The 14,539-nt window shown below is 39.7% G+C and overlaps 1 protein-coding gene across 1 annotated transcript in view; it reads left to right on the plus strand.

The window, feature by feature from the left end:
* The window catches only part of ATP13A4 (ATPase 13A4), a gene marked incomplete at its 3' end in the record, with an annotated part of 104,324 nt that overhangs the window by 67,651 nt on the left and 22,134 nt on the right, over window positions 1-14,539 (plus strand). Inside the window, exons 14-21 of the mRNA XM_084232212.1 lie at window positions 3,405-3,555; window positions 5,150-5,236; window positions 5,472-5,625; window positions 6,739-6,850; window positions 10,359-10,483; window positions 10,707-10,870; window positions 11,646-11,762; window positions 13,090-13,169. Of these exons, the coding sequence (XP_084088338.1) occupies window positions 3,405-3,555; window positions 5,150-5,236; window positions 5,472-5,625; window positions 6,739-6,850; window positions 10,359-10,483; window positions 10,707-10,870; window positions 11,646-11,762; window positions 13,090-13,169 (990 nt within the window). The remainder of the gene's footprint in view (window positions 1-3,404; window positions 3,556-5,149; window positions 5,237-5,471; window positions 5,626-6,738; window positions 6,851-10,358; window positions 10,484-10,706; window positions 10,871-11,645; window positions 11,763-13,089; window positions 13,170-14,539) is intronic.

Below are 14,539 nucleotides of genomic sequence, written 5' to 3' on the forward strand. Positions count from 1 at the left end.
GCACATCTGGCCTGTACCCCAGTTCTTGTATGCATGAATAAATAAATCTTTAAAAAAAAAGATACTATTTATTGAACAGGCAGATCAACTGAACTACTCTGCTGAGGGGAGCAGCGGGAGAGACAGGAGAGGTCTGCTGTGCCATGTTGGGTTACCTCCCTGGGTGGGGATTGAACTTGTGCTGCAGTGGCTGCAGATAGATTCATAGAGATTTGAACCCTTGCACCACTAGGGAGGCCCCTAAGATACTGTTTATAAACAAGTCTGTTTCCTGGGCTAGAAAATTAACCTTGGTGCTTCTAACCACTTCAGTCTACAAAGAAGACTCTTTTATGTGTTAACCTTTTATGTGTTAACCTTTCTCAAGTTCTTTTCATTTGCCCCTTGAAGAGAGTTCTGTATATATACTTGGCCTCCTTGCTGATTAGTATATTTTTTGTTTGTTTCATCTTTAGCAAAAAAGTATGTGCATTTTTTCCCAATATATGCATATCTTGAAAGTAGTCTTTTCCTCATTTATATTTGTATTCTTAATGCCACTGTATTGTGCATACATAGTAGCTGCACAGTAAATGTTCACCTAAAATGAATTAAATATGTTTTGTGTTTTGAATGCTCTTTTACTTATTGAATTGACATCACATTATTCACAAAACTTTTGAAACTTTTTTATTTCTAAATGTAAATTTAATATAAATTTAATTTTTTAAAAAAAACAACAGTGGACATAATGCTTAGGCTATTGAATATTAAACCTGCTTCCTATCCTTCCTTCTTCCAAATTGCAATCAAATGACTAAAAGAGCAGTTTAAATTTAAATAAAATCCGGAGGGGCCTCCCTGGTGGCGCAGGCGGTTGAGCGCCGCACTGTGAAGCTGTCCGTGGCCTCTGCAGCCCAGGTTTGATCCCGGCTGGCTGGCGAGGATCCCACATGGCAAGGCAGACCTCTCCTGTCTCGCCTGCTGCTCCCCTCAGCAGTGTATTTCTTCAGTCTGCCTGTTCTGTTTCCCGCTCTGTCTCTGGTGAATCCTCTCACCCTCCTGCGCATCTGGCCTGTACCCCGGTTATTGTATAAAAATAAATAAATCTTTAAAATAAAATAAAATAAAATCCTGAAAATGTACGTAATAACATGAAATAAAATAGGCTCACTTCTATGCAATAAGTTAGCGCCTAACTTACAGGCTATTAAATATCTTTTTGTAAAAGCTTTTATCTCTAGTAGTTCTTACCTTTTTAAAAAGAGTCTTCCTGTTGTGCAGATACTTCAAGAACCATCAGATGTTTACCAGTCTTGACAAATCATAACATTCAAATAAAAATACAAGAACAGGGGTGACAGAGTTCTGTTTACTTGTGAGCAATCCAGGGTTTGACCCAATCTGCAGGAAGTGAAAATTACACATTCAGAATTACATACCGATGACAATTTGTGCTGTCTTAAATATGTATCTTTTCCTGATACGTGTTTGTTTTATCGTGTGACCTTAAGCTTTGTGCTAATCACACTGCTGGTAATCTTTTCCCTTTAGATGTTTACTAAAATACCTGGGAGGATATTGTTTACCACAAAGACAACTTGAACTGATTTATAATAATAGATATAATTGTCAGGGTCAGTAGGCAGTCAGGATGTTTTTGACCTCTTAGGGAAGTTTGAATGAGGAAGCCAGGAAGAAATATGGCTGACTCATGAGTTAGTACTGTGGCATGGATGCCTTCAAGAAGAAGAGGCTGGATCCACATCAGACTGTATTTAAAGAAATACAGTGCACATTTCATGAGAACTAAGAGTCTGATCCTGGTGACCACACTTTAAGACAAACTATGACAGACTCCTCCAAGGAAGAGTAAAGAGGAAGTTGAGAGATCTAGAAACTGTGTAGTGGAGGTCCAGCTAAAGGTCCCTGGGTAGCACTAGAGGAAGGGGGATTCAAAGGGCACAGCCACACTGGTGTGCAAATCTGAAAGAAGCTGACATGTGCAGGATGGAAAGCAAGTAGATTCTGACTGGTTCTAAGGAGCAGATTTAGCATCAATGCAGGAAGCACCACGGCCACACAGAGTCCTTCAAATAGAATCAGCTTCCTCCTGAGCCACCTACTGCACTGCACAATACAGAATGGACTCACAGCAAGGATATTTCTTAGTGGGGCCCACCAAGGTTGATGACTTTATCTCTGAATGGGTGAAAGAACCCTGCCATGATATTGAGTTCTATCTCAGTAGCTTTTAAATGAAGTTACTTTCTATAGGAAGTTGGGGTGATGATGGCTGCAATATGGGCACTAATGCCAAGGTGGAAGAGCAGGATGCAGTGTTCTTTTTAAATATAGTTTTTAGGGTTCATTTCTTTACCATAATGGTCTTTCAGATTTTCTAGTAGCCAACTCATTCATTCACCCATGTATACTGTGGGTCAAACATCAAATATGTTGGAGAGAAAGAGACAGAAGACTGGGAGATACACATGCACCCACTTAGCTATCATATGAGCCTGTTCTGTCTCGTGGGTAGCAAATGAAGTGATCTGGTAGCTGAGGTGGGAGTGGATGTACTTAGAATTAAGAAGATACCTGTAGTATCTTCCTTACAGTGGAATTAAATAATTTCCAGAGGAAGTGTAAAGAAAAAGAGAAGAGGACCTCCCTGGTGGCCTGAGGGGTTAAGTGTCAGCATTATGAAACTATCCACAACTACTGCCGCAAATTCGATGCCTGGCTAGGGAGCTGACCCACGTGGTGCAGCAGACCTCTCCTGTCTCTCCTGCTGCTCCTCTCAGCAGTGTTTTTCAGTCAATCTGCCTGTTCTGTTCCCCACTCTGTCTCTGGTGAATCCTCCCCCAAACCTCCCTCTGGCCTGTACCCCAGTTCTTGTATGCATAAATAAATAAATCTTAAAAAAATAGGGGGGCCTCTCTTGGTGGTGCAGATGGTTGAGCGCTGCACTGTGAAACTGTCCACAGCCTCTGCAGCGCCGGTTCGATCCCGGCCAGCTGGTGAGGGACCCACATGGCACAGCAGACCTCTCCTGTCTCGCCCGCTGCTCCCCTCAGCAGTGTATTTCGTCAGTCTGCCTGTTCTGTTCCCCGCTCTGTCTCTGGTGAATCCTCTCATGCTCCCACGCATCTGGACTGTACCCTGGTTCTTGTATAAACAAATCTTTAAACAAAATTTTTTCCTTAAAAAAAAAGGGAGGAAAGAGATTAAATGAATCTGAGACCTCTCTCATACTCATCAAACTTCTGTAATGACTGGATGCAACACTATCTATGGAGGGGATTGGAAAGTGGGTGTTAATGTAACAAAGCACATTAAATTATATTCTGTAAGGATATTCTCTCCCCAAAGCTCTATTTTGCCATCAAGAATAGGATTGAAACCTTTTGTCATTTGTCTTTCAGTTTCCAGGAAGTCCACAGGTTCACCTCCGCCAGAGCTTTGCCCTGGGGCCCACTGTGTGCGGCCATGGCCAGCTGCCACTCTCTCATCCTTCTTGATGGCACCATCCAGGGAGACCCTCTGGATCTCAAAATGTTTGAAGCTACCACCTGGGTAAGTCTGTAATCTGCAGAGACTCTGAGAAGCTTCTTCAATGTCAGAGCAATGCAGGGGTAACCTAAAATGTGAGGTCTCCAGTATGGAGTCCATGCAGCAATGAGGGACATGTGTCTGTTTTCTTCCTTTGTACAAAGCATCTCCATTATAGTTATCAGGAAGAGTAAATGGAATGATCATTTCTAAAAATCCTTAATACTGTGCTTGACATATATGATAGATTCAATAGTATCCATATAATTAGAATTATTATAAAATGTGTTTTTCAGCTCTTTATATTTAGTATGAGCAATGTCTGGCTTCAAAGATTTTTTAGAACATGAGGATTAGGAATCATCACTTTCCCCAGTGCTTAGGATAATGCATTGTTACTAAGAGTTTGATTCTTATAAATTTGGTATTGGTTTTGTTTCTAAGACAATGAAAAGGAAAGCCATGAAAGAGCTTTTGCTGAGATTCTGGAGTTGAATTAACAGCGTATGATGTGGTTTAGGAGAGGAATCTGGCTCTCCCGGTACTTGTTTTGGCTCTGCTCTGAATGTTTGACTCTCAGAGTCGTTGCTCTTTTTGGAACTTTGGGTCCCATAACCATAAAATGAGGGGACTGAGTTAGATCAACAAGTGTTTACATAAACTAAAACAAGAAAACGACAATCTTATTATTTATTTTTTTTAAAGGAAAGCTTATTCAGAAGGCACACATTAAGTAACAAATAGTTGGAGTTGTTTAGATGCACTGAAAGATGGGGCATAAAGGTGGAGCTTAGGAAACACACCTCCCTACCCACTTGGCCCCACGTCCACCTCTACCGTCTGCACCTCTACCTCTGGAGCCTGGTGCAGCCCTGAGCCCCTGAGACATACGTGTGAAGGCCCCTGAAGAAGACAAACCTTCCAACACTCATAACGTGCTGGAAGCACCTCATCTAGATTAGCCAGCCTTCTCTCCTTCCTGTGTTGCAACTTCTGTATGTCTAAGTAGGGATTACAGTTTCCTCGCTTGAGATTTTTTTCAGCATTCAATGATATGATGATTACAAAGCATTTTGACATCTTTGGGTAAAAGTTTCCTTTGACTGTAATTTGGGGTCATTATGATAGCAATTACTGAGTGTTTACTGAACATTAACCACGTACATTATAGTTCCTGCCCTGTGGTGCTCTGAGGACCATCGATCCAAATTAGATAGAAGGAAGAACAGAAATATCCATCAATGCCCGGAAAAGAAAGACAGCAAGACGCTTGCTTCACACAATAAGTCTGACTCTTCAGGCTCACTATTTTCAAGTTAAGCTCTTCAGAAATGGAGGATGAGTCTTTATATAGCACATTCCAACAGAGAAAGCAGGATAAATTGCATGAATAATTCAAACGTGCCTGCCCTTCAAGTTCCACAGCATTTTCAGTGCATTGTTTTTTTTTCCCCCTGTGGTGAAATAAGACCGGTTCACCTCCATCACGCTGAGGGAGGAGACACAGAGAATACATTGAGGTGGTCTGAGGATTTTCTTAAGGGGAGGATTTAAATATAGTATCAGTGGATGAACAAGAAATAAATCTCTACAATAAAATATCTCATTTGTGTAACAGAAAATGGCTATTTCTGGGGATGATTCCCACATCAAGGGAGTGCCGGCACAGGCGATGGTAGTTAAGCCCTGCAACACAGCCAGTCAGGTAAGCTTTGCCTGCGAGCCACCCTGAAATACCCAAACTCAAGGGAAAATCCCTTCAACCCCACAGTTCTGAAAGGTCACAGATGTGCCTTTGAATTCCACAGATGAAACTTTGTGAGAACTTGTTTCCCTTATTTGCTAAAATAAAGAAAGGGAGGAATAGTTAATTCCCAACTAGAATTAACTACTAGAAACTCTGTCAGTATGTGCCTCTCCATTCCCCATCCCTCAACCAGGTTCCGGTGGAAGGAATTGCAATCCTGCATCAGTTCCCATTCTCATCAGCACTGCAGAGGATGACAGTCATTGTCCAAGTGATAGGGGGTGACCAACTGATATTCATGAAAGGTGCGCCAGAGAGGGTGGCTAGCTTTTGCCAGCCTGAGACAGGTAAGTGAATAGACTTGTAGTACAATTGACTACTCTGTGTTTCCAGTCCCCTCAGCACATAATCTATGCATTCAATTGCTTATTGGTTTTTGCTAGTTGTATGACTCCTTGCATCCCAAACTCAGTACCAAAAGTAGCCTAACTTTCTATTTTTCTTTTTTCTATTTCCTATTTTATCCATCTTGGTGAATGGTACCATCATCCCTGCCCCTATTTAGATTTCTTCCCAGATTCTTCCCTCTCCCTTAGTGTCTCCACCTTGTTAGTTGCCAATCCATGGCTCAGTTATATGATTAACTCAGATCCCCATCATCTCTCTACAAGATCAATAGTTGGTAAATTCACCTGACCCTCCCCCATCCTTAGTATCCCATACCCTGATTCACCTTTCATACTGTGACCAGATTGGTTTTTCATTATATAGAATTACTAAGTTGTCACTTTCCTGTTTCATTCTTTGGTTGCTTTCCATAGGCCCCAGGAAAATGGCAAACTCCTTCAGAATTTTATATAAGCACACACACACACACACACACACACTCACATACAAGTCTTGCCAAAGTCAGTCAAAATTTGCTGATATGCTTTAACACTCCTATCCTAACATCCTGTGCATTTTTGAGTTCAACTAATTACTCAGGTCTTGCTGTTCTGTGATGATTTTCCTCAGCCAAATTACCTGTTCCTTCCTTCACCTAACTGCCTCCTCACCGTCACAAAGAGGCCACTGGCACCTCCACAGCACACCACTGCACAAAGGGCCTTGGAGTGGCCTGTGGCTTAATCTTTGCAGTCAATGCTGGACACAAAGTAGACTCTCAATCAATATTTGTTGGCTAAACTGGAGAAAAAAAGAATCATGCATTTCCCATTTCCCATCCTTTTTCTTTCTTTTTTTCTTTTCACCTGCTTCCTTCTCATTCCCAACTCACTGGATCCCAAGAGATCAACTCTGACTATATATATTTAGAGCTTCTACTACTTATTTGTGTACCCTTTGAGAAGTGTGAAGTGTGTTTTCATAGGCAAGATTTGGATCTGTTTGTAAACAATTGCCCAACAGTACCAACTGAGTCAATATTGCATATTAATCCTGTGTTGTTTTCTGAACAGTACCAACTAGTTTTGTTAGTGAACTTCAGATTTACACGACACAGGGTTTCCGAGTCATAGCCCTGGCCTACAAAAAACTGGAAATAGACCACTACACCACTTCCTTGAGAAGGTAAGGAGGAATTTGATCAAGTTGAATGGTTTGGTGAGTAGATGTGCCAGATTGGGTGGTATGCTCAGTGACATGGCTTGCTTTACTTGTGTGTGTGAAATGTCTCTGAACATTGTTAAACACTAATATAGTCATCATTGCCTGCATATATCACAAAGTTCATGTGGTCACTCACTGGGAGAATGTATGAGAAAATGTATGAGAGAGAACTGTGTGTCCTGTGAAATAGGATTTGATTATACAACATTGTGAAACAGACATAAAAATGTAACCAGTTTTTTAGAGAGTTTGAAAATAGGTTCATGGTCCCATTTTTGAGCCACATATAAGTAGTTTGTCTTTAAATTATAGTTGGAGTCAGTTAAAAGTTAAAAGATATTAACATGTCTCTGAAAAAATTGATAGGAAGTACACTACTTAATGAAACAAATAGAGCTTGATTTAAAACATATTGAGGAAATATTTTAAGAAAAACTTTGGAAGGGCCATTAGAGAAAGTTTTGAGATGTTTAGATAAAAAATAAGGATGTTCAAAACTAAAATGAGCTTGAATATTACTTCAAATTTATTTGTTTCACTTTTCACTGTTTTGAGTCTAATCATGCTTATTTCACCTTCAATGTCATGTCTAAGGCTGTCTATCAGTCACTATTAGCAATAGTGCTGTGGAGATCATCAAGGTTTATTTTGTTGTTTAGAATTTCAAATTTGGGGGGTCTAGCATATTTGTGTTCAGTCCTGACAAACTCAAGACTCTCTTTTTGTAACTTTATTTTGGACCACTCTCTCTACTATACTAAAATAAAATTTATAGGTAGCATTATCTGCACATTTTCTCTGTATAAATATAAGTACGCAGGACCTCCTTGGTGGTGCAAGGAGTTAAGCACAGCACTATGAAGCTATCGCAGCCTCTGCAGCACTAGTTCGATCCCTGGACGGCCAAGGAGATACCCATATGGCGCAGCAGACCTCTCCTGTCTTGCCACCTGCTTCCTTCAGCAATGTACTTTGGTCAACCTACCTGTTCTGTTCCTCACTCTGTCTCTGGTGAATCCTCTCACTTTCCACACCTCTTGCCTGTACCCTAGTTCTTGTATACATACATAAAAAATCTTTTAAAAATAATAAAAGTATGCAATGCTCTTCTATAGAGTAAAGATAAAAGTCAAAATATAAGTGTATTACAAAAAGTAATAGATAGTTCAATAAAGACTCAGCTCACTGTACTAAACCAAGTGGAGAAATCGTTGCTTGCACCTGTGTGGAGTTATTGGACTGCAGCCCTATGAATGCAGACTGGGACAGGAATGCTTTATGAAGGAGAAATTTTTACAGTCTTGCTGTCAGTGAGGTGATTCTGAAAGGGTTAAATACTCTGGGAAAACAGTGCCTTCTCCTCTCTGTTTACATGGTAGTTACATTCCTGGAAAAATCAATACAATATTATAAATGCGCAAACATACTTTGTGTTCATTGATACCACAAATCAAGGGGAAATATAAACAATTCTACACTTTTCTAATATAAAATAGGGTATATATATACTATAATAGTACAGCATACTGTATAATATAATAACATAATATAAGCAGTTTTAGTCTATCCTGGCTTAGGAAAGTATAACAATTTCTTAGTGCCTATGATTTTGTAAAACATCAAAAGTCATGTGGGATACAGTTATTGTGCATTCATTGTTGCAGAAAATCTTGTATAGACGTTTAAGAAATTTCCAAATTGTCCCCTGGAGTCAGTGCTGCTCCTGTTGACAATCCCTGACTCACCCCAGCCCTGCCATCGGGCTCTTCATTACGCATAATCATAGTGCTTTTCCCAGACTTCCATGTAGCTGAGATCTAGTCTAATTCTGTCCTCCAGAGTTAAGTCTCTGAGGTTAGAGGCAACTATATTCTGTTTATTCTCCCCTCCTTTTCTTTTGCTTTGTTCCTTGCACTTACTTAGGTGTATGTTAAGTGGTCACCTACTTGACGGACTGACTTCAGTGTTTTGAGAACCTGTGTGGCATTAGAATTTCCAAAAGAGGAAATAAATTTTCCTAGGTTGCTTAGCAAACAAAATTCAAATATTAAAAAAAAATCTTTAAAAAGGAGGCAAATATTTGGTGAGTACATCCTGTATCAGGTACCACATGGGCATTGTTGAATTTAATGTTGAACCAGGTGATTCACTGTAAGTTCTTAAGAAGGTGAGACAAAGAGACAGATTAGAAATGATAATACATGAACAAATAAAACCTGAACTAAATTGAGGTAGAGTAATGTGCTGGGGGAGCAGTTATTTGCCTGGGGAATTCTTTATGGGGTAGGTCCATGTGAGTTGGGTCTCAATATACAGGGAGGATTTCAGTGTCAGATACTGGGCAGCTTATGAGTTTTCCATCAAATCAGAAAGAATATTTTAAAGCAGAGCAAATATTTAGAGGTGGCTCAGTACAGATCACATCCATGGTGAGTGATTTGGTTGGAGGTTGGGGGTAGGATTAAGAATTCAGTGATAGATGAAGCTGGAAAGATAATTTGGAATTTCAGAATAGGAAATACCATCATTCCGAGTCTGCTGTAAGGTAACTATTTCAAACTGCCCACTTCCTGCCATTCTGGTACAGATAGCAATGTCCTGAGAGCATGACTAACTCCATTTCATGCAGAACCCAAAGTGAGGCCAGCATTGAGACACACATGGTGAGCAAGGCTCTGGGACATTCCTGAGCTCTGGTTTTACCTCGTGTCAGCTAGTTTCAGCAGTGCTGGGGTCTTACGCTTGTAGCTCCTCATGGTATCTGGGCACCAATAAATGAATCTTGGAAGAATCTTTGCACCCCAACCACAAATGTTCCTCCTGCATTGGATCCTGTGGAAGGTCTTGGAGATGTTCTTGTGATGGAAGGAGCCTCAGGGGCCCACTTCTCTGTACTGCATGCACCCAGTGCAGGAGAGCATTGCTGCAGCTCAGAGAAAAGCATTGGGACTCTTGGCCTCAAACGAGGGGCTATTATTTATTTGTCTGTTTGTTGCAATCATGGCCTCAGACCTGCTGGAATAGATTATAGCTTTGGTTTCTGCAGAAACTGGCATTTTGTTTCATTTTTCTCGTGTCTCACTTATTTTTCATGATGTTTTATACCAGTGCTAGAAGATCTCTCTGGTGGGCACGAGGTGATGAGAATCAGGGTATCCATAGCAGGTGGAAGAGAGCATCGAGGTCATCTAGTTTCCTCACTATGAAGGTTAAGGGACGTCTTTTGTTTAATGAGTACTTTCCCTTCCTCTTGATTCAGTTAGAGAAAATGCCTCAATATCCCTTGTGTCCTTCCTGTCTTCATTCTGGATAATTCTGGCACATATTCAGTATTGAAGAAACAAGGCTTGAGTGAGTGAGTGAATGAAAACCACTCAACAGGAAGATGTTCATCTTTATTTTTGTTTTACTTTCAATAGGAAAGACCAGAATGTGCCATTTCTGTTTAATAATATTTATATACTTCTAGGGACAAGGTAGAATCAGACCTGATATTTCTGGGATTATTGATCTTGGAGAATCAATTGAAGGAGGAGACAAAACCTGTCCTAGAAGAGCTCATCTCGGCCCGGATAAGGACTGTAATGATCACAGGTACACATCAAAATGTACTGAAGGCAGTGAGGATTTGACATAAAAAAAGACCTTAAGTCATTTAGCAAATATTGTTGGTTACCTACTATGGGTTGAGAGCAAACTTGAATATGATTTCTTCTCACACCTAAAATATAGCCTGAACTCATTTTCCATTCCTAGACCTTATGTGAATTGGTTCTAACTCTTCAATCTCATCTTGGGACACTCTCCTTTTTCTTAGGAGACAACCTGCAGACTGCAATAACTGTGGCCAGAAAATCTGGAATGGTTTATGAAAACCAGAAAATTATTCTCATTGAAGCAAATGAAGGCTCTGGGCCATCACCAGCATCCATATCCTGGAAATTAATAGAAGAAAAGAAACACTTTGTATACGGGAATCAGGTATACCTAAAAGCTGACTTTCTGCCATATTACCTAATTGGTCTCACTGTGCTGGCAACTGAGTAGCTTTGACAGCAAAGTTGTGCAAGTGACCCAGAGTCAGCATACTCCAAATGTCTAACACATATGCAGTTCCATGAACTCAATTATATCTGTTTCTTGAAACATTCCTACTGAGTTTTAAGGTGTAGTGCTTTCCTGGGTGCTGGAAATAATTCACCCTTTTAAAGTTAAAAAATCACTGACTCTGTAGGCAGAAAGAATGTAGTAAATGGGACTGCAAATCCAATTTTCCATTTCCCCCAGCCATCCCATTGGGTTCAAAGGGGATTTAGACCCCTGAGAGACATTGCAGTGTGCATTGGAAATGTCTTTAGGGTGGGGTGGACTGTTTTATTCATTTATTCCACTCTTACCAGCATCCTATCTCTATTGTGTCCTTGTGGAACAATTTTAATTCTGTAAGAAAAAATTGTAAGAATTGTTGAGTTCTCACTTCAGGGAGAGATTTGTTAAGCTGCAGTGCTTTTGTATTTTACACTTGAAATGTGTGAAATGTGCTCTTCTCTGGGACTCACTGAGATCAAATCAGTATAAGAACAGGACATGAGTAAGTGTTATTCTTCTATTCACTGGAGGTTGTGATGTGCAAAGATTGATCTAGCAAAGAGGAAGTGCTTCTCTGAGGAATCAGGATTGGAGTATGATTTTTAAAGGGAGACCCTGGACTCTCATCACCATATTTGGTCTAATATAACTGTGTCTTGCTTTGCAGGATAATTACATCAGGCAAGAAGTCTCTGATAATGGCAGAGAGGGAAGTTACCACTTTGCCCTAAGTGGAAGATCCTTTCAGGTCATAAGTCAGCATTTCAGTAGCCTCCTGTCAAAGGTAAGTTCTAGGAGGATACCAATGTCCCAGTAAAGAGACTGATGATGTCACTTACAGAACATGATCTTAAGTTAATTTAAACCTTTCAAGAAGTAAGGTATAACTATTGGATATAGTATAAGCCAGGTGAATATTTTTGCCAATATTATTGTTGTCCATTTCCTTTTAGATTTGAAATAAATGTGATTATCCAATCTCCCACCAATCATAAGATTAAAGAATCAGTGACTTCTCAAGTCATAAAGATTGCTTTTGGATAGCTGTCACTATATTACTATGTTTAGGAGTCTTACAATAGTGGAAGTCCTGTACTTACAGTGAAAATCAGAACAATGAAAGAGGAATTCCATTAGGTTTTTGATAGAGAGCCTCTGTACAGAAGAGGGTTAAACTTAAAAAACTTAAAACTTTTCTCCTGAAAAACAAATTCATGGTGGGAGCAGGTCAGTTTTGTGTGTGTGTGTGTGTGTAGCAGTTTATATATAAATATATACATATAATATATATTATATGTATATTATAGTATAAGTGAATAAGGTAGAGAAAGACTACATTCAATGTAGCCAAAAAGAAATTATTCATATTCAGTTTCTGACCATTTTAGGTACTGTTTAAGGAGGGGTGGTAGAAAGGAATAGAGACTTAAAGACTAAGTGAGACTAATAGAGACTTAATATTAGACTTAAAGACTAATAGAGACTTAAATACTAAGCTTAATTCACTGCCAAGAAGAGTAGGACCATACAGATCTAGCAGAAAAAATTGTGCTCTGTAGAATAGAGCTCAGGAGGATGCTGGCACAGGTTTATATATCCCAAACCATCAATGTTCCATGGTCCAAGGAGGCTTGGGATATCAGCTGAGGTTCACAATTGGCCAAACCCAGATGGTATGGTAAAGTCAAAGACTTCAAAGAATCACTATTTCACATAGACTTTTTTTTTTTCCTGCTTGTTCTGAACAAATTTCTGAGAAGAAATCCCTTCCCTTCTGTAATTCTGACTCTTTTTTGTCTTGTAGCTTCTCATACTCTTATTAAGTGAAGGATTTTTTAGCACCATATTCTCTATGGCAGCTAAGCTAAATTCTTGTAGGTTTTAATGTTCATCAAATATATTTTCTTAAGTACTCATCTTTAGTGATTTTGATATCCTTTGGCCCCTTATAGCTGACCAAATCCTCAATGTCTGTTTTAAAATCCAGAGGAGGATTGAAAACATTTTTTTTCCCCTCATCCATGGATATCATTGCTCAGTGTTTGAGTCATTACCTATTTGATGTAGGACCAGTTGACATGATAAAACATTTCCCTTTTGCTTTTTTGCAGATACTGATAAATGGGACCATCTTTGCAAGAATGTCCCCTGGGCAGAAATCGAGTCTGGTGGAAGAATTTCAGAAATTGGAGTAAGTTCTTTCCCAATTCAGTGGTGTCACATGCATTGAGATGTGATAGTCAGGGGCGAGTTAGAGGCCCAGGAAGTCACTCGAGTTGCCTTTGGCAGTGGTTCCTAACCTGGCTGCACAAGAAAGTTTACTTCAAGTGTTTTGAATAAACAGCAACACCTGAGCACCTCTGTTCAGAGATTCTGTTTAAATTACTCACATGGGACTTTGGGCATTAGAATTTTACGAAGCTCCTCATATAAGTCAAGTCCCAGAGTTGAGAACCACTGAATCTTAAGGGCCATGAAAGGGTATGGTGAAAAATATACCTAGATAGGTAGTTTGCACATAGCTCCTGAAAGTACAATAAAAATCTAGACTTTATTTTTTATAATTTTTCATCACAGTTATGATATAGGGAGATTCATATGATAAGAGGTTCACAAAAGCTGAAAATTATAAAACATTCTTTTACTAAAGCATCCTCTCCATCCTAACTCAGAAAAAATACTCTTTTTTTTATGCACTCCCATTTTGATTGTAGCATTATTTATAATTGCCAAGAAATGGAAATAACCTACAGATGATTAGATAGAGAAGATGTTGTAATATTGTATATATGCAAAATGGATGACTACACAACTATAAAATGATAAAATCCTGCCATTTTTAACAACGTGGAATTTAGAGGGTATTATGCCTAGTATATGAGTTGGATAGGGAAAAACATACACCTTATGATTTTACTCCTATGGGGTACATAGGGACAACAAATAGTTGAAATTAATAGAACAAAAAAAAAGTTTTTAGATTATAAGACAACTCAGTGGTTACCAAAAGGGAAGAACTGGGGCTGGTAAAAAAAATACTCTTCTTCAAAAGAGCGTTTCCATTGACAGAATGGAGTACAAGTGGTGCCCACTGTTGGGACACTTAATTTTCTCTTCATGGAGTCCCCCTGAGCCCTGGAGCTTTTCTTTCCTTTTGGCATCAGGCCCCCTCAATATCGCCTCCATGCCCACTCGCTCCTGCCCTATTCTCCTCTCACTTGTGTCAGTCCTTAAGCAAACTTCTCCAGTCAGAAAGCTCTGATCTGTAGTCAACTGCATCATTTGTGGTAGTGAGGGACTGCGTCCATGCTCTCCCCTGGGAAAAAAAAAAGAAAGAAAGAAAAAGAAAGCTTTGTCTACTCGGTGTGATTGAACACTTGGCCAGTAAGCTCGCTCTCTTCATGGTGGCAGAGTCCTGTAAATGCTGCCGGAGGGTTCCTCTCCAAAGTGCAGGTGCACCATGGTCTTTGTGGCAATTAAAGAAAGGAGCAGACATTGGCCTCAGAAGCCGATCCCAAGGCAGGGATGTGTTTTTTTTCTGCGATGTGTTGGGCATGACAC

This window comes from Talpa europaea (genome assembly GCF_964194135.1).
Source record: "Talpa europaea genome assembly, chromosome: 4".
Classification (NCBI taxonomy): domain Eukaryota; kingdom Metazoa; phylum Chordata; class Mammalia; order Eulipotyphla; family Talpidae; genus Talpa; species Talpa europaea.